This window comes from Myxocyprinus asiaticus, chromosome 39 (assembly GCF_019703515.2).
Source record: "Myxocyprinus asiaticus isolate MX2 ecotype Aquarium Trade chromosome 39, UBuf_Myxa_2, whole genome shotgun sequence".
Classification (NCBI taxonomy): Eukaryota; Metazoa; Chordata; class Actinopteri; order Cypriniformes; family Catostomidae; genus Myxocyprinus; species Myxocyprinus asiaticus.
Genome location: NC_059382.1, coordinates 18,484,723 through 18,509,713, shown reverse-complemented (window position 1 = coordinate 18,509,713; position 24,991 = coordinate 18,484,723). Strand labels below are relative to the sequence as shown.

General features: G+C 38.9%; 1 protein-coding gene across 2 annotated transcripts in view; it reads right to left on the bottom strand.

Moving 5' to 3' along the window:
- LOC127429469 (ubiquitin carboxyl-terminal hydrolase 32-like) overlaps positions 1-24,991 on the bottom strand; it is a 101,469-nt gene that overhangs the window by 46,407 nt on the left and 30,071 nt on the right. For both annotated transcript variants that reach the window (XM_051678471.1, XM_051678472.1), the window contains exons 3-5: positions 15,864-15,969; positions 13,974-14,092; positions 9,840-9,999 (exon numbers count right to left, since the gene is read on the bottom strand). In XM_051678471.1, coding sequence (XP_051534431.1) covers positions 9,840-9,999; positions 13,974-14,092; positions 15,864-15,969 — 385 coding nt within the window. The remainder of the gene's footprint in view (positions 1-9,839; positions 10,000-13,973; positions 14,093-15,863; positions 15,970-24,991) is intronic.

The following is a 24,991-nucleotide window of genomic DNA, read 5'->3' as shown; positions in this document are numbered from 1 at the left end:
TTGGATGCCATGAGAGGAATTGCATGAATGACGAGTGATTACATAACAACTAGGCCTTCTGGGTGAAAGCATGACTCAACCCGAATTAACTGATAGACTGGACTATATATGGTGTCAGGGTGGGGGTAGGTTAAGAGGCCCCAGGTTGACTACCCTGGCTTTGCCATAATCTCTAGCTTAGGCTAATAGGATCTGGCTTGCTCCTCCCATACTAACCGCCACACATAAGGCAAGTGTCAAAACACAGGAATACAAATCTGATCTTTTGTCTAGCCTGATGTTCATTTCAGACCAACTCCCTCTATGTTATTCAAAAACAATACATTTTAGAAGAATGCATGACAAATATAAATAAACAAACTGATCCATACAAAAGAATGTCGTAGGGGTTTCTGGGGACAGCAATAAATTGTATCGTAATGAACAGACTCAGGATTGTCCTGTAGATATACAGGAACTCCTGCTATCTCAGACTTGAGCAGCACAGTTAAACCTCTGTGGTTTGACAGACGATGGGGAGTCTGACTGGAGTGGGTCGATAGTCATTATTTCCCATAGTGCTCTGAGAGAGCATGTCTACTGTCTACGGGGCAGATCCTTGAATACATAGAGACTAGGACCACAAAGAGGAGTCTGGGGATCTATAGGGGTTTACAAAACCACCTGCCACTGCTCACGATCAATGATTCAGTGTCATTTTAGAAGCAGATGAGAGTGGAAATCCATGTAGACACAAAGCAACACCAGTTAACATAAAGACTTCATATCCAATATGCGTTTAGCGCACCGCCAAACGACATTTCACAACAAATATCCCCATGGTTTAAAGTCTCATTACAGTGTAGCACCTAATTAATTTTGTGACAAAGGATTATCATTATTCAGAGAAAAGTTATTATTACTGAGATCAATGACGGTTTATCTGTTAGTCATACTGTAGCTGGAGAAAACTGAATACCTACTTGAGTGTTATACATCGTTTGTGCACTGTACAGTGACAGCTAATCTATAAAACATATTATGCGCAGTATGGATCCGCAAAAGGACCATCATTCATCCTGAATGTTTGCAGCTTACCTTAAAGGGATAGTTCACCTAAAAACGAAAATTCTGCAATTATTTACTCACCGCCATGTTGTTTCAAACCCATGTGACCTAACATCTTCTATAGAACACAAAAGAAGATATTAGGCAGAGTGACAGTCTCAGCCACGATTCACTTTTATCGTATGAAAAAGTTGTAATGAAAGTGAATGTGACTGAGGCTGCCAGTCCTTCACATTCTGCTTAACTTCTCCTTTTGTGTTCCACAGAACAACATGAGAATGAGTAAATGAAGACAGAATTTCATTTTTGGGTGAACTATTTCTTTAATCTGAGGCACCATGGGCAGTTCATTTCATGCTAGCTGTGGCCTGATATAATCTTGCTATGCAATGCATCGTGGCGAGGACAGGCATTGTTTCTTTGGCTAGTATGACACTGACGGCCTCTAAAACTGTCAAAACCCATTTCACCTATTGCTTATGCTACATTTCCATTGCTTTCCAATTACAAGGCACAGAGAACATCTAACACATGACAGAGCAGAAATTACATGTCTGCTGTGAGACGCATAAATACTTTGTATTCAGTAGTGAAAACAATAGCTACAAACAAATATCTCTTGTGGACAAATCCATTCTTTGATGGCACATCAAAATCAAATATATGAAAAGTGCTCATCATTCAAACACCAGTGGGAAAGCAACATTTAATGCTGTTCTGAAGGAAATAACGCTTGTCAAATAACAGAACTGTACATTTCTCCTGGGGCAAACAATAGAGCAATTTCAAAATTCTATACCTGGGTGGTTGACATGAAATGTCAAACAGTGACAGCAGTGTCCTTCAGTGTGTGATGCTTTACTTCATCTTCATCTATTTAAAAGGAATGTAATACAAGTTCAATACAAGTTAGCTCAATTGACATAATTTAAAGCATAATGTTGATTGCCACTGAAAATATATGACTTATCCCTCTTTTATTATAAAAAAAAAAAAGCACAAACAGTTACAGTAGGCGCTTATGATGGAAGTCAATGTGGCCAGTCCATAAATGCTAAAATACACACTGTTTCAAAAGTATAGCCACAAGTGTGATACAATCTCTCTTCTAAAATTGCTTGCAGGGTTTACGGTGCAAGGTTTAGGGTTCATGGCAACCAAGCTGCAATATTGGATAGGTTTGTAAGAGATAGTATCACACTAAAATCATGCTAACACGTATAATGTTCACATTTTGTGACTATACTTCAAACAATGTGTATTTTAACGTTTATGGATTGGCCCCATTCAATTCCATTGTAAGGGTTTTACTGTAACTGTGATTTCTGCTTTTTTGTATAAAGTTGTGCTCAAAAGTTTGCATACCCTGGCAGAAATTGTGAAATTTTGGCATTGATTTTGAAAATATGACTGATCATGTCTTTTATTTAAGGATAGTGATCATATGAAGCCATTTATTATCACATAGTTGTTTGGCTCCTTTTTAAATCATAATGGTAACAGAAATCACCCAAATGGCCTGATCAAAAGTTCACATACCCTTGAATGTTTGGCCTTGTTACAGACACACAAGGTGACACACACAGGTTTAAATGGCAATTAAAGGTTAAATTTCTCACACCTGTGGCTTTTTAAATTGCAAGTAGTGTCTGTGTATAAATAGTCAATGAGTTTGTTAGCGCTCACGTGGATGCACTGAGCAGGCTAGATACTGAGCCATGGGGAGCAGAAAAGAACTGTCAAAAGACCTGCGTAACAAGGTAATGGAGCTTTATAAAGATGGAAAAGGATATAAAAAGATATCCAAAGCCTTGAAAATGCCAGTCAGTACTGTTCAACTGGAAAATTCTGGGATCTTTCGATACCAAGCCAAGGTCAAGTAGATCAAGAAAGATTTCAGCCACAACTGCCAAAAGAATTGTTCGGGATACAAAGAAAAACCCTCAGGAGAAATACAGGCTGCTCTGGAAAAAGATGGTGTGGTTGTTTCAAGGAGCACAATACTTGTTGACCCCTCTCCAAACATAGCGCTTATGGTTGTGACCATAAAGCTCTATTTTGGTCTCGTCACTCCAAATTACAGTGTGCCAGAAGCTGTGAGGCGTGTCAAGGTGTTGTCGGGCATGTTGTAACCGGGCTTTTTTGTGGCATTGGCTTCTTTCTGGCAACTCAACCATGCAGCTCATTTTTGTTCAAGTATTGTTGTATTGTGCTCCTTGAAACAACCACACCATCTTTTTCCAGAACAGCCTTTATTTCTCCTGAGGTTACCTGTGGGTTTTTCTTTGTATCCCGAACAATTCTTCTGGCAGTTGTGGCTGAAGTCTTTCTTGGTCTACCTGACCTTGGCTTGGTGTCAAGAGATCCCTGAATTTAACACTTCTTAATAAGTGATTGAACAGTACTGACTGGCATTTTCAAGGCTTTGGATATATTTTTATATCCTTTTCCATCTTTATAAATATTCATTACCTTGTTACGCAGGACTTTTGACAGTTCTTTTCTGCTCCCCATGGCTCAGTATCTAGCCTGCTCAGTGCATCCACGTGAGCACTAACAAACTCATTGACTATTTATACACAGACACTAATTGCAATTTAAAAAGCCACAGGTGTGGGAAATTAACCTTTAATTGCCATTTAAACCTGTGTGTGTCACCTTGTGTGTCTGTAACAAGGCCAAACATTCAAGGGTATGTAAACTTTCGATCAGGGCCATTTGGGTGATTTCTGTTATCATTATGATTTAAAAAGAAGCCAAACAACTATGTGATAATAAATGGCTTCATATGATCACTATCCTTAAAAGACAGTTATTTTGCATGATCAGTCATATTTTCAAAATCAATGCCAAAATTTCACAATTTCTGCCAGGGTATGCAAACTTTTGGAGCACAACTGTATAAAAAAGAGGGACGAGTCAAAATTACTGTATGACAAATTACTTGTTATGTTCTTCATTTATAAGTCATTTTGGATAGAAGCGTCTGCAAAATGACTAAATGTCAATGTATTTTTTGGTAATCAACATTATGCCACAAATGTTGTTGATTGAGCTTAACTTGCATGGGCTGGAGGCTGGAACAATTCTGTATAAAACCATTTCTAATACTTCCATGTCTATTTTGCAAAAAGTTTCATGGCCTCATATTAATTGAGAGACTTTTGTAATTTCACACCACATGACTATTAAAGTGAACTGCAAAAAAAAATAAAAAGGTGACTGAAAATAGTGACCAGTTACAACACCTCAAATATACAAAACATTTTCCCTTTTACACTACCAGTCAAAGTCTGTACACATGTGATCACATGTATATTACTCATGATTGCACAGATTTTTTGATCTTAAGGCTTTTGCTTAAAAGCTTGAAAGTCAGTTGTGCCTGCCTATATCTGAATTTCTTTACAAAACTAAAATTTGGACCAGAAAGTAAGAGAAAAGCAGCCAACAAGTGCCCAGAGTACATAGAAACTTTTATCTGGTTTATGGTACGGCCTTTGAATAAGCTAAAATATAAGACTTATCAATAAAAATTTACTTCTTTGTTCATTACATAATTCCTAAACTTCCATGTTATGTCATAGTTTTGATCCATTTACTAATGTTCTTAAATGTGGAAATTTGTTATTTGACATGTTATTTGTCAGCTTCCCATTTAAAATGCCAGTACTCACCTAGAGGAGCAATTCTATCAGAGTGGCAACAGAAGAACCATATCATATTCCACCGCACATGTCACGGCCCTGGCTGTTAGATATGGCGTGCACCGTAGCAAACTCCACGTGAGCTACCATTACGTTGGCAAAATGCAGTTACTCGCCATCTTTGTATCCAAACCGCTTCCCTTTCTCACAGATTACTGTCACCAAGTCATCACTGTCATGTCCTTTCTGATAGGCCTCTTGCCTGCTAGCACTAGGCCTAGTTTTGATGTGAAGCATATTCCGGAAGACACATGAATTCATAAACTCACATACACTCACATAGATCACACAGGTCATGACTGTCTCACACTGAAAGCACACACACAGCCCTCTCACTGCGCTAAGAGGATAATCTGGAGCGGGCCCGCAGATTACCGTGTGTTGCTCAGGTAGCTTCTCTGATTGGCCACAGACGGAGACACAGCTCAGGTTTTTTTTTTTCCCAAAGCTGTCCTTGATTGACAAAGCAAACCTATTTTAATTGTATTGACCCATTTGCATAATCAGTTTCCTTTTGTATTTTTTTACATCTTGTTTTCCACACAGAGAGACTATAGATTGTCTGTGGATGTAAATACATAGACATGGTGACCACAGTGAAGTGAATCAAGCCCAGCCCTGTGCATTCATTCTATGATGGAGGAATATGCTATAGACAGAACTGATCATGGTCATACTAATAATCAGATGGGCTCATAAATTGACCATCCAGTAATGACTGTATACAGTCAATGGATTCAAGACAAAGACAAACTACTCTGGTGTATGCTGTTTTAAACAATCTATAGGCTACAGTTCTAAATCACAAACAGAACAGGCCTGTAGATATTGGTTTGTTCCTGCCCAGAACTCATTTCGAAACCTAGGCTCTTTGGGCATCATCGATTCAAACGTTTGACCATGGCGGATAAAAATTATGTCTAGCTTACAAGATTCTTTTAAACACTGAAAAAGTTACCAAATTCCTGGTTCAATTTAAAGACCCCATGAAATCACTTCACAAGTGTAGTTTTCTTTTCTGTGTTGATGTGTTTCCTTTCGAAAAAGGAAGTTAGGGCTGGACACCTTTTTTTTTTTTTTTTTTAAATAGCACACAGATTTTAGTTTACGTCACAGCCATGAACATAATTTGCTGCTTGCTAAAACTAGTCAGAAGTAGGTGGTACTGGCAGGGGCACATTCTCATTTTAGAGAGTATTTTATTGGACATAATGAGAGAATGCAAGATGAGTCATCTAGGGATTTTGCGATTAAATTATTTTTACTATTAACCACAATTAAAAATGTCAAGGGTAATTTAACCGTAAGAATTTAGAATCTATGATTCAAAACAGTCAAATGTTTTATATACATGGGGAAAAAATACAATATATATAATATATACAAAAATACAATATAATATAACAGAGTAAGCCTAAATGTGAAAATATCTTGTACTTGTGCCTGGCTGGTTCGTGTAGCTGTTACTATGGTTACGGACGGTGTCCGTGTGATGCCTGGCCAGGTATCGTGGACTGAACGTGAAATTTAAATTCATGTGAAACTGGGGCTACACACGAACTCCAAAATATAACAGAGGAGTTCGATCTACCAGACTCATATCCATCAAAAAAGCAACTTAAACCGGCTGTTTGGCTGACTGACTGAAGACGAAGGATGTAACATGCAGACAGAATTTAAGGTACACATCCTACAAATGGGACGGGATGTTCCACTAGCCGTCAAACAACCAAACAATGAGTTTGACAGTTTTAGCCCTGGTGCTTGCTTTTATATGTAGTGATAAATTGAAAGATACAACTTCTCTGAATGTTTAACCCTTGTGCGTCAATTTAATGTCTGTGCCAAAAAACTGCCATAATAATATTATATATTAATATTATTTTCCACTTTCAATGAGTTAATTTTTTTAACCAACATCAGTCCTGATCATAACTACCGAATATTCATTCATTTTCAGGATTTTAAACCTTTAAATTATGTTTGTTTACATAATGCCACTGTTGTTTTTTTACACACACACACACACACACACACACTTCTCAATACACACATACAAAACACACTCTGACATCCATACCAACACACCCACACAATTTTAGCTGCATCATTTATTCCATTGGCCTGCAGTGCTCTATAATACAGCAAACAGAAAATAGGAAAAAAGCATGTATTTGCTCCATAGGCTAAACATGAGAAAAATGGCGCCATCTGGTGGAAAATATAAAAAATTAAAATTTTGAAGCCAGGGCTCCAGGATGAAAGCATAATATCACAGAACTCATGATTTTATGCTTTAATGGCACTGGGATCAAATACTGCCATTTTAATGGATTTCAATGGGGACATTTTTGTCCTTAAGGTCCTGAGTGTAACTATTTTGTGTACACAGTGTATTATAGATGTATTATAAATACCAAAATTCCCCCAAAAATACACACCTTTGGCAAAATTTATGCTGTTGGCATTAACGCAGCCAAAATGATCGAAAAAACAAAAATGAAAAAGACAAAAATGTCACGAAGGTCGCAGAAGGTTTAAGCGTGCCGACACGTGCCGCAAGCTACATGTTGCGCTCTGCACTTTGATGCGCAGCGAGGTTCACCCTGCGAATTCAATTACTCTAGTTACAATGAAGTTTGCCCGGGATGCTATTAAGCGTGATACCTCCGATTGATTTGTGTATTTATCCGTTTTCCTATTGTTGGGCTGTGTTTAGCATCCATACAGTATATCCGTAAGAAATGCATCCATATTTAATTGTGATATTACTTTTTTTGCCTCAGTGCTGTTGCATAATAAAAACATTCGCAAATAATCGTAAAACCGGTTAACCGTGATTTTTTTCTCAGAGGTTAATCTAATGTCACACCGTAGCATCCTTAGATTTATCAATATTTATGGTCCATTTTCCCAGAAGAGATTATACATTTTAAATGTGTATATTTGCTAAAAGTTGATTTTGTCTAAATTTAGGAGTACACTACCATATAGATGACCTTAAAACACAAAAATCTAACTTTCTATTCTGCAACAGTAATATATAAAAACACATGCAGAAACTGGCAAAAATAAACACCCATTAATCTAAGAAAAAATCATGGTAGTCACAGCATGGTCACATGTGAATGGGAGTCAACTGAGCAGTGCAGCACATCCTGAACTGAATACATTACAGGCTTCCCAAATTACTATTTCATGCCAACAAAAGCTCTGAGTGACTGAGTGGGTGGGAGATCTTCACCACCTAAATAAATCACTGTCTCCACGAGATGAGCCGCAGCAGCTCTGAGCCAGTGCTCAGATATTCTGTCATTGTGCAGGCCCAGGGTCTCTGAACATGGATGACAGGAGAATGGACACAGTCATTTCCTCCACTGTGTCAGTCTTGTTTTAATAGCTGGGTGACTATGTGTGTGTTCACTGAGTGGGAAGTGCTGTCTGTCACTCGATATTATCTCACACAGATGCCTCTCTCCCGGTGGAGGGGAGGCCGGCTGATTTGCTGATGCCTCTTGTCTGTCAGGGGGAGAAAGAAGTGGACAGAACGAGATGTACAACTTGTTCACAAACCTGCAGCAAAGATCATTTTCTGTCAGCTTAAGTGACAAACAATTTCTCTGGCACATTTAAATGATAACCTTACAAATTCCATTTAAGGCAATTCTCACTCGAACACAACTTTAAATAAACATAAACCTTTAAACTGACAAACATAGGCATTCCTGTAAATAAGCAGCTCAGTGTTGAGCGCATATTCAGAGACTATTAAGAGTATTGACAGAGTATGGAGGAGGGAGAGAGTGAGTATTTAGAGAGTATAGGGGAAGCATTGCGAGAGCGTTCAGAGAGATGCAGTGAGAATTTAGAGAATACTGAGGAAGTATTGAGTGAGTATTCATAGACAGGTTTGTTTTTAGCTATAAGCGGCCGCTTGGGGCCCTGCAAAGTAAGGAATGTTTTTATTTTATTTATAAATATACTAACAGCTGCTAGTAAGACTCAGGCAGCTGTTATGGCACAATTAGACAGTTATAGGGGGCCCCCTTGTGGCCCAAGAGGGAAGGGAGAATGTAACTGCAAGGAGAGAGTTGTAGCTAGATGTGACAGGCACCTACACGCTCAAAGTGTTTTCGTCATCATGCTTCAACTGATGCTTCATGTAGGATTTCGCTTAGGGCCCCCATATGCTCAGAAACAGCCCTGTTCAGAGAGCATGGAAGGAGAATACAGAGACTACTGAGGAAGTATTGAGTGAGTATTCAGAGAGTACAGACAGAGTATTGGGTGTGTATGGAGAGAGTATTATATGTATTGACAGGGAATGCCAAGAGTACTGTTGAGGGATTAAGAGCATACTGAGAGTATGGAAGGAGATTTCAGAGAGTACTAAGGAAGTACTGCGCTAGTTTTCAGAGAGTATTAAGAGGGCATGAAATGAGTATGGAGGACAGACTGAGAGAGTATTCAGTGAACAAGGAAGGGGGCATTCAGAGAATATAGAGTATTGAGTGTATTCAGAGAATATGGAGAGAGTATTGGGAGCATATCATGGTAATATTCAGAAAATATAGAGGAAGGATTGAGAGTATTCAGAGAATATGGAATATTGAAAGAGTACTGGGAATGTCTCAAAGGAGAATTCAGAGAGTACAGAAAAAGGACTGAGAGAGTATTATTATTAGTAGTACTGTTTTATTGTTGTTATTATTCCCTTTTTCAGTATTCAGAGAATATGGAGGGACTATTAGGAGTGTATCAAGGGATTATTGACAGGCATGACGAGAGTATTGAGAGGGTGGGATTGAGAGAGTTTTAATGAGTATTGAGGAAGAAGAGAGAAATAATGGAGTATCAAGAAAACCCAGTATTTGGAGGGTATCAAGGGCGTATTCAAAAAGTATAGAGCAAGTATTGAGAAAGCATTCAGAGAATATGGAGAGAGTATTATGAGATCATCAGGGGAGTATTGAGAAAGTATTAAAATAGGACTGAGAGAGAATTAAAATGAAGGGACTTTCCAGAGAATAGACAGCGCATTGAGAGCACGTTTAGAGTGTATTCAGAGAGTACTGTGACACTTACAGTGTGTGACACCTGCCAGGGTTTGGTAGAAGGTGGGTGTGTCACTGTCATCGGTCAAGGTGACACACACGCCTCCTGACAGTAGCCAGCGGGAGAATGTGAAAGCCTCTTTATTCTGCAGGAGCCAGCTCTTAAACTTATCATAATTCACCTTCTCTCCCTGGACAGAAAGAGACAGAAAGACTATAAATAAACAATATTTTCTGATGAACCCATGACCAGCTTAAAGAGTGATAAAAGAGAAGTGAACAAATGAGAAGTTGGGCTGCGTGTTAGTTGCTTCCTCTGTTCAATGAAGGGGAAGTACTCTCATTATTAATGTGAACTGAAGTATGCTGTGTGCAGATATATTTGTGGGAGTGGGTTGGGTAAAGAGATAAGTAAAAAGTCTTAGAGCCACTATCAAGGGACCATCAGTGCTGCACTAGATTTCTTTAAATCAAGAAGTGATGCTGCAGAAAAGAAGACAAGCTAATAGGGAAATAAGTGGGAACGTATGTCAAAGCTGTATTAGGTGACCTTGTCAGTTGCAACATTTGCACTGTCACCTTTTAAGCTTATTATTAGAGTGGGGCTATAACAAAGATGAAGCTCTAGCCAGTAAACACAAGTTTAAACAGGGTAAACAGTTCAAAAGATATTGTTTATATAGATTTTGCCAGACCAAGGGACTTAGTGTTAACAGGCCTGACAGAGAGAGGATTAAAAAGGCCTGTATTCCATTTATCAGTGAGCAAATACCAAATTGAGCTAATCCCTGCAGTAAAACTCTACACTTTCTCTGTAATACCCCTTTCAATCACCGAAATGGTGCTGGATCTAGCAGAGGATCTGCACACCTCTTTCAGAACTGGCCTGCGTTTTCATTGAATTAAGAGCCGTACAATGACATAACTGCCTTTGTTACTAAATAGCCTTCACACAAAAAAAAAACCACACTGTGCTCTTTGTATACGAGTCTAACTAAGTACTTTTTTATATCCAAAATAATTTAATTCAGACTCTTTATGCTATCACAAGCTTTTATGTCACAGTCAAATGTTATTTAAATACATAAATAAAATTAATAGCAATCAATTCACTATTAATTTAATTTATAAACTTATACTAATTTTAGTTTACTTTAATTTTACATTTATAAATAAAATAATTTAAGACAAAATAAAGGGAGAAATAAAGCAGCTGTGCATCATGATAAAAATAGGAACAGGGTGTACGCAGCAAGGCACCACATTGGGTGTCGACAGACTTTTGTTAACAAAATGGGAGCAATCTATCTGGCCTCCTTCTGACGTTAATGGTTACTGATTACTGGTTCGAGACCAGCAGGCTTAAGGTGCAGATACGTTTGTTCCTGTCCAGAACTACCGTTTTTAAATGGAATAGTTCCAGGCATCAGGAGCCAGCACAATGTTGTGAAAAAGGTGCATAAGTTAGCTTATTAGGAATGTCACAATATGTCAATGTATCGATTATTGATCGGCACGTTATTTTCGCGATACATTTTTAAAGCATCGATATACACTGGTGGCCAAAAGTTTAGAATAATGTACAGATTTTGCTCTTATGGAAAGAAATTGGTACTTTTATTCACCAAAGTGGCATTCAACTGATCACAATGTATAGTCAGGACATTAATAACGTGAAAAATTACTATTAAATTTGGGGGGGAAAATTCAGAACTTCTTAAACTACTTCAAAGAGTTTTCATCAAAAAATCCTCCACATGCAGCAATGACAGCTTTGCAGATCCTTGGCATTCTAGCTGTCAGTTTGTCCAGATACTCAGGTGACATTTCACCCCACACTTCCTGTAGCACTTGCCATAGATGTGGCTGTCTTGTCGGGCACTTCTCACACACCTTACAGTCTAGCTGATCCCACAAAAGCTCAATGGGGTTAAGATCCATAACACTCTTTTCCAATTATCTGTTGTCCAATGTCTGTGTTTCTTTGCCCACTCTAACCTTTTCTTTTTGTTTTTCTGTTTCAAAAGTGACTTTTTCTTCGCAATTCTTCCGATAAGGTCTGTACCCCTGAGTCTTCTCTTTACTGTTGTACATGAAACTGGTGTTGAGCGGGTAGAATTCAATGAAGCTGTCAGCTGAGGACATGTGAGGCATCTGTTTCTCAAACTAGAGTCTCTGATGTACTTATCCTCTTGTTTAGTTGTATATCTGGGCCTTTCACATCTCTTTCTGTCCTTGTTAGAGCCAGTTGTCCTTTGTCTTTGAAGACTGTAGTGTACACCTTTGTATGAAATCTTCAGTTTTTGGGCAATTTCAAACATTGTATATCCTTCATTCCTCAAAACAATGATTGACTGACAGGTTTCTAGAGAAAGCGGTTTCTTTTTTGCCATTTATGACCTAATATTGACCTTAAGACATGCCAGTCTATTGCACACTGTGGCAACTCAAAAACAAACACAAAGACAGTGTTAAGCTTAATTTAACGAACCAAATAGCTTTCAACTGTGTTTGATATAATTGCCAGTGATTTTCTAAATTAGCCAAATTAGCAATTTAGCATGATTACTCAAGGATAAGGTATTGGAGTGATGGCTGCTGGAAATGGGGCCTGTCTAGATTTGGTGCTGTTTTTTACATCAGTAATGTCCTGACTATACTTTGTGATCAGTTGAATGCCACTTTGGTGAATTAAAGTACCAATTTCCTTCAGAAACAGCTAAATCTGTACATTATTCCAAACTTTTGGCCACCAGAGTAACATTAGCCAACATTTAATTTAGAAGCCTAATTTGTGTGCTTTCCACTTAAAGGTCAGTTGGCCTTCTGTTTAATGTAGTCTGGTGTAATAGCTTTGGAAGCCCACAAGGGGGAGATGCCGGTCGCACAGGTATCACACAGGACGTGTTGATGCAGTGCAGGTGGCAGTCCAAAGTTGTGAATCCAGTCACCATACACACAAAAGGGCTTTTCACAATGCGCTTAACCCCGGATTATCTTCATTCTAAACCCTGCTTTTAACCCCGGGTAAAGCAACGTTTCACACTTGTCATTTTGAAAGGGGGTTAACCCTGTATTGCGGTGCCAGAGGTATACAGTGTGAAACGATGTGGTGTTAGAATGTTTTAGAAAGTTGTTTAGCCTTAGTTGTTAGTTGTTAACCTGGGGTTTACGAATGTACAGTGTGATACATTGGAACATGAATACCCAGGATTAATTATTAATCCAGGGTAAAGTATGAACAGTGTGAAACATGAAACAGGTAACCCAGGATTCCGTTTACCCGGGGTTTAGAATAACCCAGGGTTAATTTTTCAATTGTGAAAAGCCCTAAAAGTTACAATGTTTTTTTACTGAACGATTACAAATTGTGACATTTATTATGCAATTTCTCTGTATGTATGTACACTTCAATAGACATGATGACAGCTCAAATAATACATGAGTTTAAACAGAAGAATTAATGTAAGCGCTTTTATAAAATTATAAGCATCACTTTTCTGCCTTTAAACCCTTCGAAAATATGGCCCATTCACTTCCATTGTAAGTGCCTCACTGTAACCTCGATTTTTATTTTTTTAAAGGAGGGATGAGACGAAATATATTTTTGTGGTAATCAACATTATGCCACAAATGCTGTCTATTGAGCTTAACTTGTACTGAACTCGTAATATTCCTTTAAGTTACCCTGTTGCTCACACTTTACCAAAGTTGCGTTGAGAAAAATGTATGAAGAGACAAAAACTATTGCGCAAAGTGTAGCCCAATTTATGTATAAAAAACAAATGCTGATATAATCGGAAACATTTTCTGATTATCGATGCGTGAAAAAGGCATCGATCCCAATCCTGTAGTTTACTGTTCTGCATTTAAAGAACCTAACTTGCAGTTTATACATTTCAGAGACGTGCGACTGCTAAATGTTTATTTTTGATGACACTGTATAAACCTCCTGGTTATCATTAAAAAAGCTGTTTTTTCAGAGAACAGGGAATTTAAAAATTAGAAATTAAAATCGTAATTTCCCATTAGTCAATTGATTAGAATCTCTCCCCTCTTTTGAATACTCTCTGTGAATGGATGACCTGACGTTTAGTCTGAGAAGTCATTATTGATAAATAGGTGAGACTGAGGTGAATCACACAGGTGAATTTACTGCACTGACCTCAGTGAAGCACTTCCTAAGAGAAGGCGGGACTTCCCCATCCACTGAACGCAGCATGTTCTCCACATCATCCCGGACAATATAGGTGCCTGAATCACTGGCAAACAAGCTAAAGATGTCTGTGGATACAGAGGACATGATGGTTAACACACACACACACACACACACACACTCTCTCTCTCTCTCTCTCTCTCTCTCTTGTTATCAGAGTCTCGCAGGCAATGCGTCTTGCACCCTCACATCAGTCATGGCTGTCAGAGACTAGTGAGAGAGTGACACACGAGCACAGAGAGTACATCGACAGGTAATATCAGACTGTGAACCTACGGAGAGTGGGGTGTGTATGCGGCTGGGAGAAACCTTTTTTTTGTGAATTTATACTTATCAGATAGCTGTCTGATCATGAAAAGACCACAGCTGGGATTCACCTCTTGAATGATAGCAATGTGATCATTCAAAAGGTGATCTGAATTGTCAATGCATCTGGTTCTTCAGGCCACATACGTAATCTTACTCCTTCCAAACAGGACTATGTCAGCATATGGAGGTTTAGAAGGACTGCAATCCACATGTGCATTTTTGACCACAAACGTAGAAACAATTTTAGAAATAAATTGTATCAACAAGGAAGTGAACTGTTATATTTGCAATTTGAGTGGGAATAGTTGATTGATTTATAATCATTTTACAGAGACACATTTATGTGGCCAAACGTAAATGCAATGTGCATACCCAATCAGATAACATTACGATCAATCACAAGAAGAGACCAAACGTAGGGCGAACAGCACAAAACAAAGCGAAATAATAGCAGATTATTGAATATGTTGAGCCTGAGGTGTGCTTGTTTCCTAGATTGTTATTTGTAATGGAATTAGTCGGGTACCTGCTGTGACACGCAAAACACACACATAAGGCTGGCAAAGGATATTTTAGAGCTGATGCTTAACTTGAACTTCTTAGAATGAAGCAAATAAAAAGAGAGTAATTAATCTATACAGCCTAATGCACAGAATTTATTAAACAAACAGGTAGAGAAATCAATTTGCAAAACAATGCAAAAATGTGCAAGTATGCTAAATGTATGCTGGGGTTGCACTGTATTTTGCAATATGCAAAACTTGAGATAACTAAATGATAACAGAGAATAGACTGGGCATGCGTCTGTTACTTGGGGTTTGGGTATGTTTGTGCACGCTCAGATGACGTCATTTGTGAGACGATCAACAAGCCGTCATGATTCGCTCATCGCGAACTGGTAGTCTAAAAACTTAGCACAAGTCCCACGCAGCAGCTGCTCATGATTTAGTGCCAAAACGAAGAAGCACCTCAATTACATGGCAGTATTTTTGCTTTAAAAGAGATTACCAAATGCTGACTTAAGTGACATGTAAAACATGTAAATCGCGGGTGGCAACGCAAAGAGGAAACACTACAAACCTTTCAGTCACCAAAAGTCAAAGCACGATTTGTATCAGTTGTGTTCAAGAAAAGAATCCCCAAAGGAAAGATTTTACCTGTGAGTTGGTGATTATTTAAATTATGTTTTATGTTTTTGTTTACATTGAAGTCAAAGATATCATTTTCAGATTGTTGACATTACTTTTTATCTAATGCTACAGTATAAAATTGCTGTTCACTTTCAGAGGTTGTAGATGAAGATGCTTCTTTTCCCCGAAAGAACAAGAAAAATGTATGTTTGTTATATAATTTAAAGTGGTTTAAAATACTTAGATTTATCATATCGTATATTGCATTATTTAACAAGTTATCGCATATCACATTTTTCTTCAATATTTTGCAGCCCTAATGTATGTCCAATAAATAGATTTTACAGCTGTTTTAGGTGCAGATGTGTGCACTGTAGTCAAAGCCCCTCTGTACACTTACATTTGGCTTTCTCTTCATCACGTCCTCTTGTTAATAGAACTAGCCCGACAATCAGGTAGTTGAAGTGTAGCCCTTTGGATGTGCCACCAAAAGAGTTGTAGATCACCTACAACAGATGAGAAAGTGGAAAGAAGGGTGCTCATGAAATTTGATCTCACTGATGCAACTTAAAATGCACATAATTAATCAGCATTTAAAGGGGGGTAGTTCACCCAAAAATGAAAATTCTGTAATTTACTTACACTCATGTCATTCTAAACCCATATGACTTACTTTTTTCCTTAGAACAAAAAAGGAAATATTTAACAAAATGTCCGAGCTGCTCTGTACCAGGTCACAATTCACTTTAACTGTACGTTGTACTTTCATGAATGTGAAATGTGACCAGGGACAGAGCAGCTTGAACATTTAGCTAAATATCTCCTCCTGAGTTCCACGGAAGAAAGAAAGGTTTGGAGCGGCATGATGGTGAGTAAACAAAGACAGAATTTTCATTTCTAGGTGAACTATCACTTTTAATTCTGTGTTCAGACATTGTCTTCTACATATTAAAGGTCATACAAAGGTCATCAAATGACAGATGGCAATGACATACTGAGTTTAGTATATAGTGCTAATAATACATTTAACTTTATTAATAGAAAAATTAGCGGAAAACAAAAAAGCTCAAAGGGCACGTTTCTAGATAGAAATTCAAGTCTTATCCTCAAATGCAGGCATTTACAGAACAGACCAAATTTAGCCTTATAATGCAAACTACAATGAAACAGAAAACATATTTTTCTTATATATAATATATATATATTTTTTTTTAAGTTACACTAAACAGAAAGTCATTACTTCCCAGCAGCACACCACATTACAACATATACTAGTGTTCAGCACATCAGGAAGAGAGAGCCTGGCCATTATCTCAGACCTTTGATTTCCGCTGAGATTCAGAGAAACATCAGACTCTTAATGATTGTGCTCCACAGATTCATATCTCCCAATAAACCAACTGACAAAGTTTTGTTTCATACAGAGGAAACATTAAGTTTGCTCTCTACCCAACACTGCGAGGCTACATGTTTCAGCACATTATCTGTAAAGATATCTGAGCAAAATGTAGCCCAGTGGGAGGACTACCAGTAAAACACTTTTGTCTTCCTTCTTTTGATCAGTCTGTTCCACAGACACATATCACGCAGGCATAATTCCCTTTTATGTCTGGCGTGACACCATGTCTTACCCATGACATTACATATAACTAAAATCTTCATGCCCTCCTGCTGCACAGTCTAGCACTCTGTGGCGTACAAAACAAACATTTACAAGGATCAGTTCAGGAGGAATATTATCATGTTCTGTTTCCTGCAGTTCTGAACAAGTCGGTGGTTGTGCCAAAGTAAAAAGTGAAACACAGTGAAACGCCATTGTGCCAAGTTGAGAGTGGGTTTTCCATACATTGACATTGACAGGTCTCCTGCCCTGTGGTGCCAGTCTTGTTCTTGATGAATACTAAGGAGCTTTTAGTGCACTGTGAGCATGGCCAACTGTACAAATTTAGCAAGTGAGAGTGAATTTTAACTGACAAGTTTGAATAAAACTTGACTGGTGAGCAGGGTCCAAAATTCACTTTTTGCCACATTTGTCAAGTTTGCCACTATCTGCACTAAAGACAAATGGCAGACAGGGGATATGTTCAGGAAACCTCATTATTTTTGCAATGCCATTTGGTGACAATAGTGGGGCAGTTACACTGTTCATACTAAAAAATATATACATTTTGTTGTACCCACAACTTAGGAATTATTTAGCTGTTTTTCACCTTGCATATTTGCAGCAAACAGTGCAGATCATCGTAGGGTTGCACGATTATGGCAAAAAAAATTAAAATAATTATATATATTTTCAAAAATGAAAATCCTCTCATGATTTACTTACCTTCAGCAGAACTGAAGTGAAGATTTTAATAAGCAGATTTCAGCTCAGTTTGTCCAGACAAAGCATGTAAATGGGTGAGAGTTAGTTCATTTCAAGCAGAAATACAGTGCTGGGCAGAAGCAACAATTTAAAGTTAAAAACTTTTAAATTATCAATTTGTTTCTTACACCAACCTATCAGTTTGCTACAGAAGACATTAATTGATTGTGTGGATTACTTTTATGCTGCCTAAATATGCCTTTTGAACCGTCAAATAGCCCCCATGGCATCCATTTACATGCACTGTATGGACAAACTGAGCTGAAATCTGCTTATAAAAATCTTCAATTCGGTTCTGCTGAAGAAGGAAAGTTATACACATCTGGGATGGCTTAAAGGTAAGTAAATCATGAGAGAATTTTCCTTTTTGGGTGAACTAACCCTTTAATAAATATTATATTCACAATTATTCAAATATACCATCTACTCACTTCTCTGCAACTATAAAAGCATGCACCTTTGAAATATGTATACTCTGTATTGAGCCAAGAGGTCAGTGTGTGATATTTGGTCACACATCTTCCCATCATCCAAATTCACAGGTGAGAGTACAACAAACTTGAACTTTGGTAGGCAGCGGAATTTCATCGTATGAGCTTGCGTTTCCTTTTTCATTTGGTTCTGACCGAGTTAATTTTGGAATTTACTGGGGAGTCTTAAAGATGAAGTGTCGGCTCGTCCGATAACACAGCCGGACTGAACAACAGCTTGTGTGCAGGGGATCTAGCACAAGAGGTAGGATAGTTCTTGGTAACTAGTAAGCATAATGATAAATATTCAGAGTATCTTACTGAGGTTCCGACAGTAATAAGCTAACTTGTGTGGCAATGCCAGAGTATAGCTTCCCTGCCCAGAAGCAACATGGCAAGAATCAAAACCCAAAAATTCCCTCAAAATCTCACGTTGTAAATGTTCACTCTGGTTTTACTCCATTCTTTGTCTCTTTGTCTTTTAGCAAGTTTCCGAATTTTGGCAAAGCTAAGTTTCGTTTCCTTTGTAAAACATCTGACATGGACATTCATATTCTCCCGGCTGAACGGTTTACTACAAGTAGCCACGCCCCAAACTCACGCTATAGGTTTAGATAGAAAGGGATGGGTGGAGCTGAGCGGGCAACTCAAAATATAAACAATGTTTGATTGTGACTGGGAGGCTCAGTGTTTACACTTTTGGGGGAGGTAAACCCACAAATGGCTTATTTATAGTTGTCAATGCACAATAAACTGGGATATTAGAACATATTTTGACATCAAAAAAAAGTTACACACTTCACATTTAATGAAGTTAAGTTTTGGTTAATAAACACTGCATTGGGGGCCTGGGTAGCTCAGCGAGTAAAGACGCTGACTACCACCCCTGGAGTCGCGAGTTCGAATCCAGGGTGTGCTGAGTGACTCCAGCCAGGTCTCCTAAGCAACCAAATTGGCCCGGTTGCTAGGGAGGGTAGAGTCACATGGGGTAACCTCCTCGTGGTCGCTATAATGTGGTTCACTCTCGGTGGGGCGTGTGGGGAGTTGTGCGTGGATGCCACGGAGAATGGTGTGAAGCCTCCACACGTGCTATGTCTCCGCGGTAAACGCGTTCAACAAGTCAAATGATAAAATGCGCAGATTGACGGTCTCAGACACAGAGGCAACTGAGATTCATCCTCCGCCACCCGGATTGAGACGAGTCACTACGTGACCACGAGGACTTACAGCACATTGGGGATTGGGCATTCCAAACTGGGGAGAAAAAGGGGAGAAAATTAAAATAAAAAAAAATAAATAAACACTGCATTGTCATCCATCTCCACAGCTCTATCCTCTACCATGTGGATTTGTTTTAATAAAGCTGGCTGCAGTTTTGGCCACAGGGCAGAGAGGATTCAGAGCTCTGGCTGACCCTCGGAGGAGCTGTCAGTACTCGACTAGAATGCACATCTTACCATTATGTCGCAATCTGCACACAAAGCTTCCAGGTTAACCTATGGCATATTTAGCTGAATATAATTACATCTGAATCTTTTGCTGAATTGTTTTTGCTGGGTGGATATAGCTAGGTGTGCTCCCATTCATTTATAATTGACAGAATTAGATTTGCACATATGTATGTCACTTTATCAATGCGTGTATGATAAGATGGGTGATACTGTGTACTGTACACTAACAACACTTCATGGTTCCATGCCATGGTTACTGCACACATTTCACTTCTTTGTTACAAAACAGTTTACTTTAACACACACGGTAAAATGAAGTGCATGAATTTCTGGACATAAATTGAACAGAGTGACAAAGTAACACCAGCTAGCCAGAATACACATCGACAGAAGCTATTCTTTTTGAGAATGGCTCAGATTTGCTTTCATAATGAATAACATAGCATGCTTCCGTAACATGTAATCATTGCCCTTTGATGTAATAAAAACACTGAGTGACTGAAGGTGGAGGTAATGATCAACTGGAGCATGCCAGAGGCTAACACGTGTGGAGACAGTAAGTGGGAGATAAAGTAGTATGCAATTCTGCGAGGGATTTAATGAGGCAGGGTGCTAAAGATCAGTGCAAGGTGTTGGCTGACTGCTAGCTGAGTTCAGGGGAACTGATCCACTTATCACACTGATGATATGAGCAGCTGGGGGCTCAGGAATCCTCCAACCTCTGCTGCTGATGATGGACGCAGTGCGTGATGTCACCTACAGTCTCTAGATTAATTTACCCACGGGACTGCAGACACTGACTTTTTAGCTGCAGTGTGTGTGCATTGTAGTTTAAGTGAATATTGCACAACAGTAGTGGTGTAACGATACATCAATCTGGATTAATGCATCGATCAAATCACCAACGTTGCGATGCCATTGATTCAACGTGTAAACATCCATGTATTTTATTTTTTTGGATGCACCTTTATTTTTACATTCTCATGCCAGCCATGTCCGTACACATTTCCATCAGGAGATGCAGCAACCTTAAGATATTCATCTCACTTTATAAGCACTAAATATGCTTTTCATGTGGGATATAAATGTTTGTCGAGTGATTGAAGCCTGAAGTTGTGGTCTGATTTATCCGTGCACGCATGTCAACACGACTGCAAGCTCCAGTTACAGGACAGAGCATAACGGCTCACATGTACAATTAAATCAGGCTTCCCTTGATATCGTGGCGCATGAGACACATTTGAATTCTAAATGAGAATTTTCTATTTTAAAGCGCTATGGAGTAATTCAACCATGTGAAACGGCTAAACAGCCCAGATATTCTGAGCAGTGCTGACGCGGGAAAGAGAAAACATCTGCCCTGCACCAACATCAATTATAAGACTTTTCACATAATCAAAACCCTTACTAATATTTATTACTGTAAACTCTTAACAGAATTTTTCAATACAACTGTGGAAGTTGTAGCCAAGAATAAACACGTAACGCACATACTCTCCTATCGTTGGTATTTAAGTATTTTGGATTGATAGACTTGCTTGACTGTTGTAGTTATGAAAAAATGTCATTGTAATGTTTACATCATTCCACAAGGCAATGAGCTGTCATCAAATGATTGATTATCACGTGTGTGTGTGACTTTTATTTTTTATATTATTTATTTTTCTGTTTTAACTGAAGTCAACTCAAAGCACATCGCTGCATTCTCTGAGGGATCTGCAAACATCAGATAGCTGGCTAAGAGAATCGATATACTGTAAGACTGTATCATGATGAAACGTACAATTTCCTCAAATCTAACTGGACAAGCAGCATTCCAAGAGTCCTGATATTAACCTCACTGTATATGACTCAGCTTGTCTGTGCTCACAGCGTTAGCAGAGCAAAAATAGACAAAATAACTAGTCATGTTGTCTAAAATGTAAGTTACTTAATATTAACTTCTTGTTTAAAGAACTGTTGTATTATCACAATTGTAATTGTGTGCGCGGCTGTGACAACCTATTGCCAAATATATGAATATCTGAAAATATGTCGTCTGAACAAGGAAGTAGCTTCCTGTCTTTGCTTACAGACATGACGTAAACACTCATTAGGGCTTTTCACACTGCGCTTAACCCTGGGTTTTCTTCATTCTAAACCCCGCTTTTAAGCCTGGGTAAAGCAATGTTTCACACTTGTAATTTTGAAAGGGGGTTAGCACCGCTTTTTACCCGGGCTTATAAAACCCTTCTCCGGAGCAGGGTTAGCCCTGCACTTGCGGGGTTAACCACGCGTTGCGGTGCCAAAGGTATACAGTGTGAAATTATGCAGTGTTAGAATATTTCAGAAAGTTGTTTGGCAACAGACAACCAATCACATAAAGCCTCAGTACTTACCTCATTAAACATGCATGCGCTTTTTTCAGTCGCTGAAACTTTTACATGCTGTTTATACATTCTCCATCTGAGGGAAACCAGTAAAGTGTCGAACAGTGGTGACAAATGCGATAACTGCAGTGATGAAGACACAGTATTCCATGTTTTCGTGGCATATTTCAGAAAAAGACAAACAAAACTGATTTACTTGGTGACATTTCCACAGAACAGCAGAGCAGCTCCATTGACAGGTTGTGTGTTGCGAGCTGTATTCGTCCAATCATTGTTATCGACACCGCAAATAAGAACATTAACCCGGGGTTTATGAATGTACAGTGTGAAACATTGGAACATGAATACCCAGGATTACTTATTAATCCAGGGTAAAGTATGAACAGTGTGAAACATGAAACAGGTAACCCAGGATTTTGTTTAACGAGGGTTTAGAATAACCCGGGGATAACGTTTTCAAGTGTGAAAAGCCCTTTGGACGAATGACGGAAGCCTGAAATTTCCCACCAAATCGAATCCGACAGCTTTGAAAGTAAATCATTATTGTAGGCTTCCCGTAATGACTATGTACTACGTACAATATTGTACTATATAATGCTATTTTGTTCTTTTCTCACAAAAAATTTAGTGTACCTTTAAATATATTGATTCTAAACCTTGGTAAGAAAATAGAGATGCACCGATGCATCGGCCAAACAAAAATATCAGCTGAAAAAAGCAATTATTTGCACTATTGGATATCGGTCGATTGATTAAAAACAGCCTACAATCAGGGCAGATTGTTTCCTGTCAAAGGGGGGCAAAAAATGCATTGGACATTTAGCCTACAACTCAAATTGTGTGAGAAAGAAAATGTATCTTGTGTGGAATTATTTTGAATTGGTTGACAATGAAAACAGAGTTTGTAAGCATTGCACTGAATTTCAGGAGGTAGAACTACCATTAAAGCTGAAGTGTGTTTTTTCTGCAACACTAGCACCACCTAATGGAATTGCAAAAATAAACAATGTTTTCAAAAAAGGCTTTTCGAATATGCCCCAGTGTGATTTTGATCAAACAAACAGATTGTCCCATCCAGAACTCACACCTTTGGTTGAGTCAGTGTTGTTACGTAGCATCTAGACGGGTCACTCAAAACAAACAGGGTAATTTTCATAGCGCCACAGAGACACAGTGTTTTAATTTTCAAGAAAATTAATCTACAAATGGCTGACATATGGTTGTCTCTGCATATTAAGCTGGGATAGAAGAAAATATTTTAACATCGACAGTAACACACTTTCACTTCACTTCACTTTTATTGTCACACAACTATATACACAAGTGCAATTGTGGGTGAAAGTCTTGGGTGCAGCTCCGAGCAACATAGCATTCGTGACACTGATGAGACATAGATGAGACTGTAACACTTCTCAGTGGAAGGAGGAGGCGAGAAGCAGATTTCCTGGTTCAGGTAAGCGTTTTATTTTTTCTCACTGCAACAACCACACTCTTCCAGGGCTTTCACAATGTTCAATAATTCACTCTTAAACAACTACTTCAGAAAAATAAACTCTCAGCTTTGCACTCATAAGCTCTTGGCTTCACAATAAGGTCTCTAGTGCCCAGGTTCTCTCTCTCGTCTACCTGCGGTGTGGCTCTATTTATGCCGCTCTCCCCGTGCTCACTGAAATTAGAGACAGGTGTTAGACATAATTTAACTCAGGTGTAAGCGCCCTTACCGCTTTCTCTCTCTCCGGAGAGATGCATGACCACGCCCCCGCTGCCACAGAGACATATACCAATTTGCAATAAACAGATTTACACATCACAATTTACATATCTAATATACACATAATTACACACAACACAATATACAAATAATAATATACAATATACAGTATACAATACACACAATATAGAATATTGTACAGTATACAATACACACAATATAGAATACACATTATACAATTAAAAAAAAGTATATATAGTATATATAAAATATACAGTAGGTTGTATTGTACTGTATTGACATTCAGGCTGTCGGTTGATAGTCAGTTGCCAGTGTGTTGTTAAGATAGAATATAATTTAAGACAGTGCAGTGTGAGATAATAAGATTAATAAAGTGCAGTGTTGATGTATATTGATCGTGAGAGATCAAGAGTTCAGAAGTCTGATTGCTTGGGGGAAGAAGCTGTCATGAAGTCAGCTGGTGTGGGTCCTGATGCTGCGATACCGCCTGCCTGATGGTAGCAGTGAGAGCAGCCCATGACTTGGGTGGCTGGAGTCTCTGATGATCCTCCGAGCTTTTTTCACACACCGCCTGGTATATATGTCCTGGAGGGATGGAAGCTCACCTCCGATGATGTGTCTGGCAGTCCGCACCACCCTCTGCAGGGCTTTGCGGTTGTGGGCAGTGCTATTGCCGTACCAGGCAGTGATGCAGCCAGTCAGGATGCTCTCTACAGTGCTGGTGTAGAACCGTGTGAGGATGTGGTGGTTCATTCCAAACTTCCTCAGCCGTCTCAGGAAGAAGAGGCACTGATAAGCCTTCACAACGGCCTCAGTGTGGACGGACCATGTGAGTTCCTCAGTGATGTGGACACCGAAGAACTTGAAGCTGCTGACTCTCTTCACCGGTGCTCCATTGATGTTGATGGGACTGTGTTCTCTGTCTTTTCTTCTGAAGTCCACCACAAGCTCCTTTGTCTTGCTGACGCTGAGGGAGAGGTTGTGCTCCTGACACCAGCGTGTCAGAGTGAGCACCTCCTCTCTGTAGGCCGTTTCATCATTGTCAGTGATCAGACCTACCACCATCATATCATCAGCAAACTTAATGATGGCATTGGAGCTGTGCTGCCACACAGTCATGTGTGTACAGGGAATACAGGAG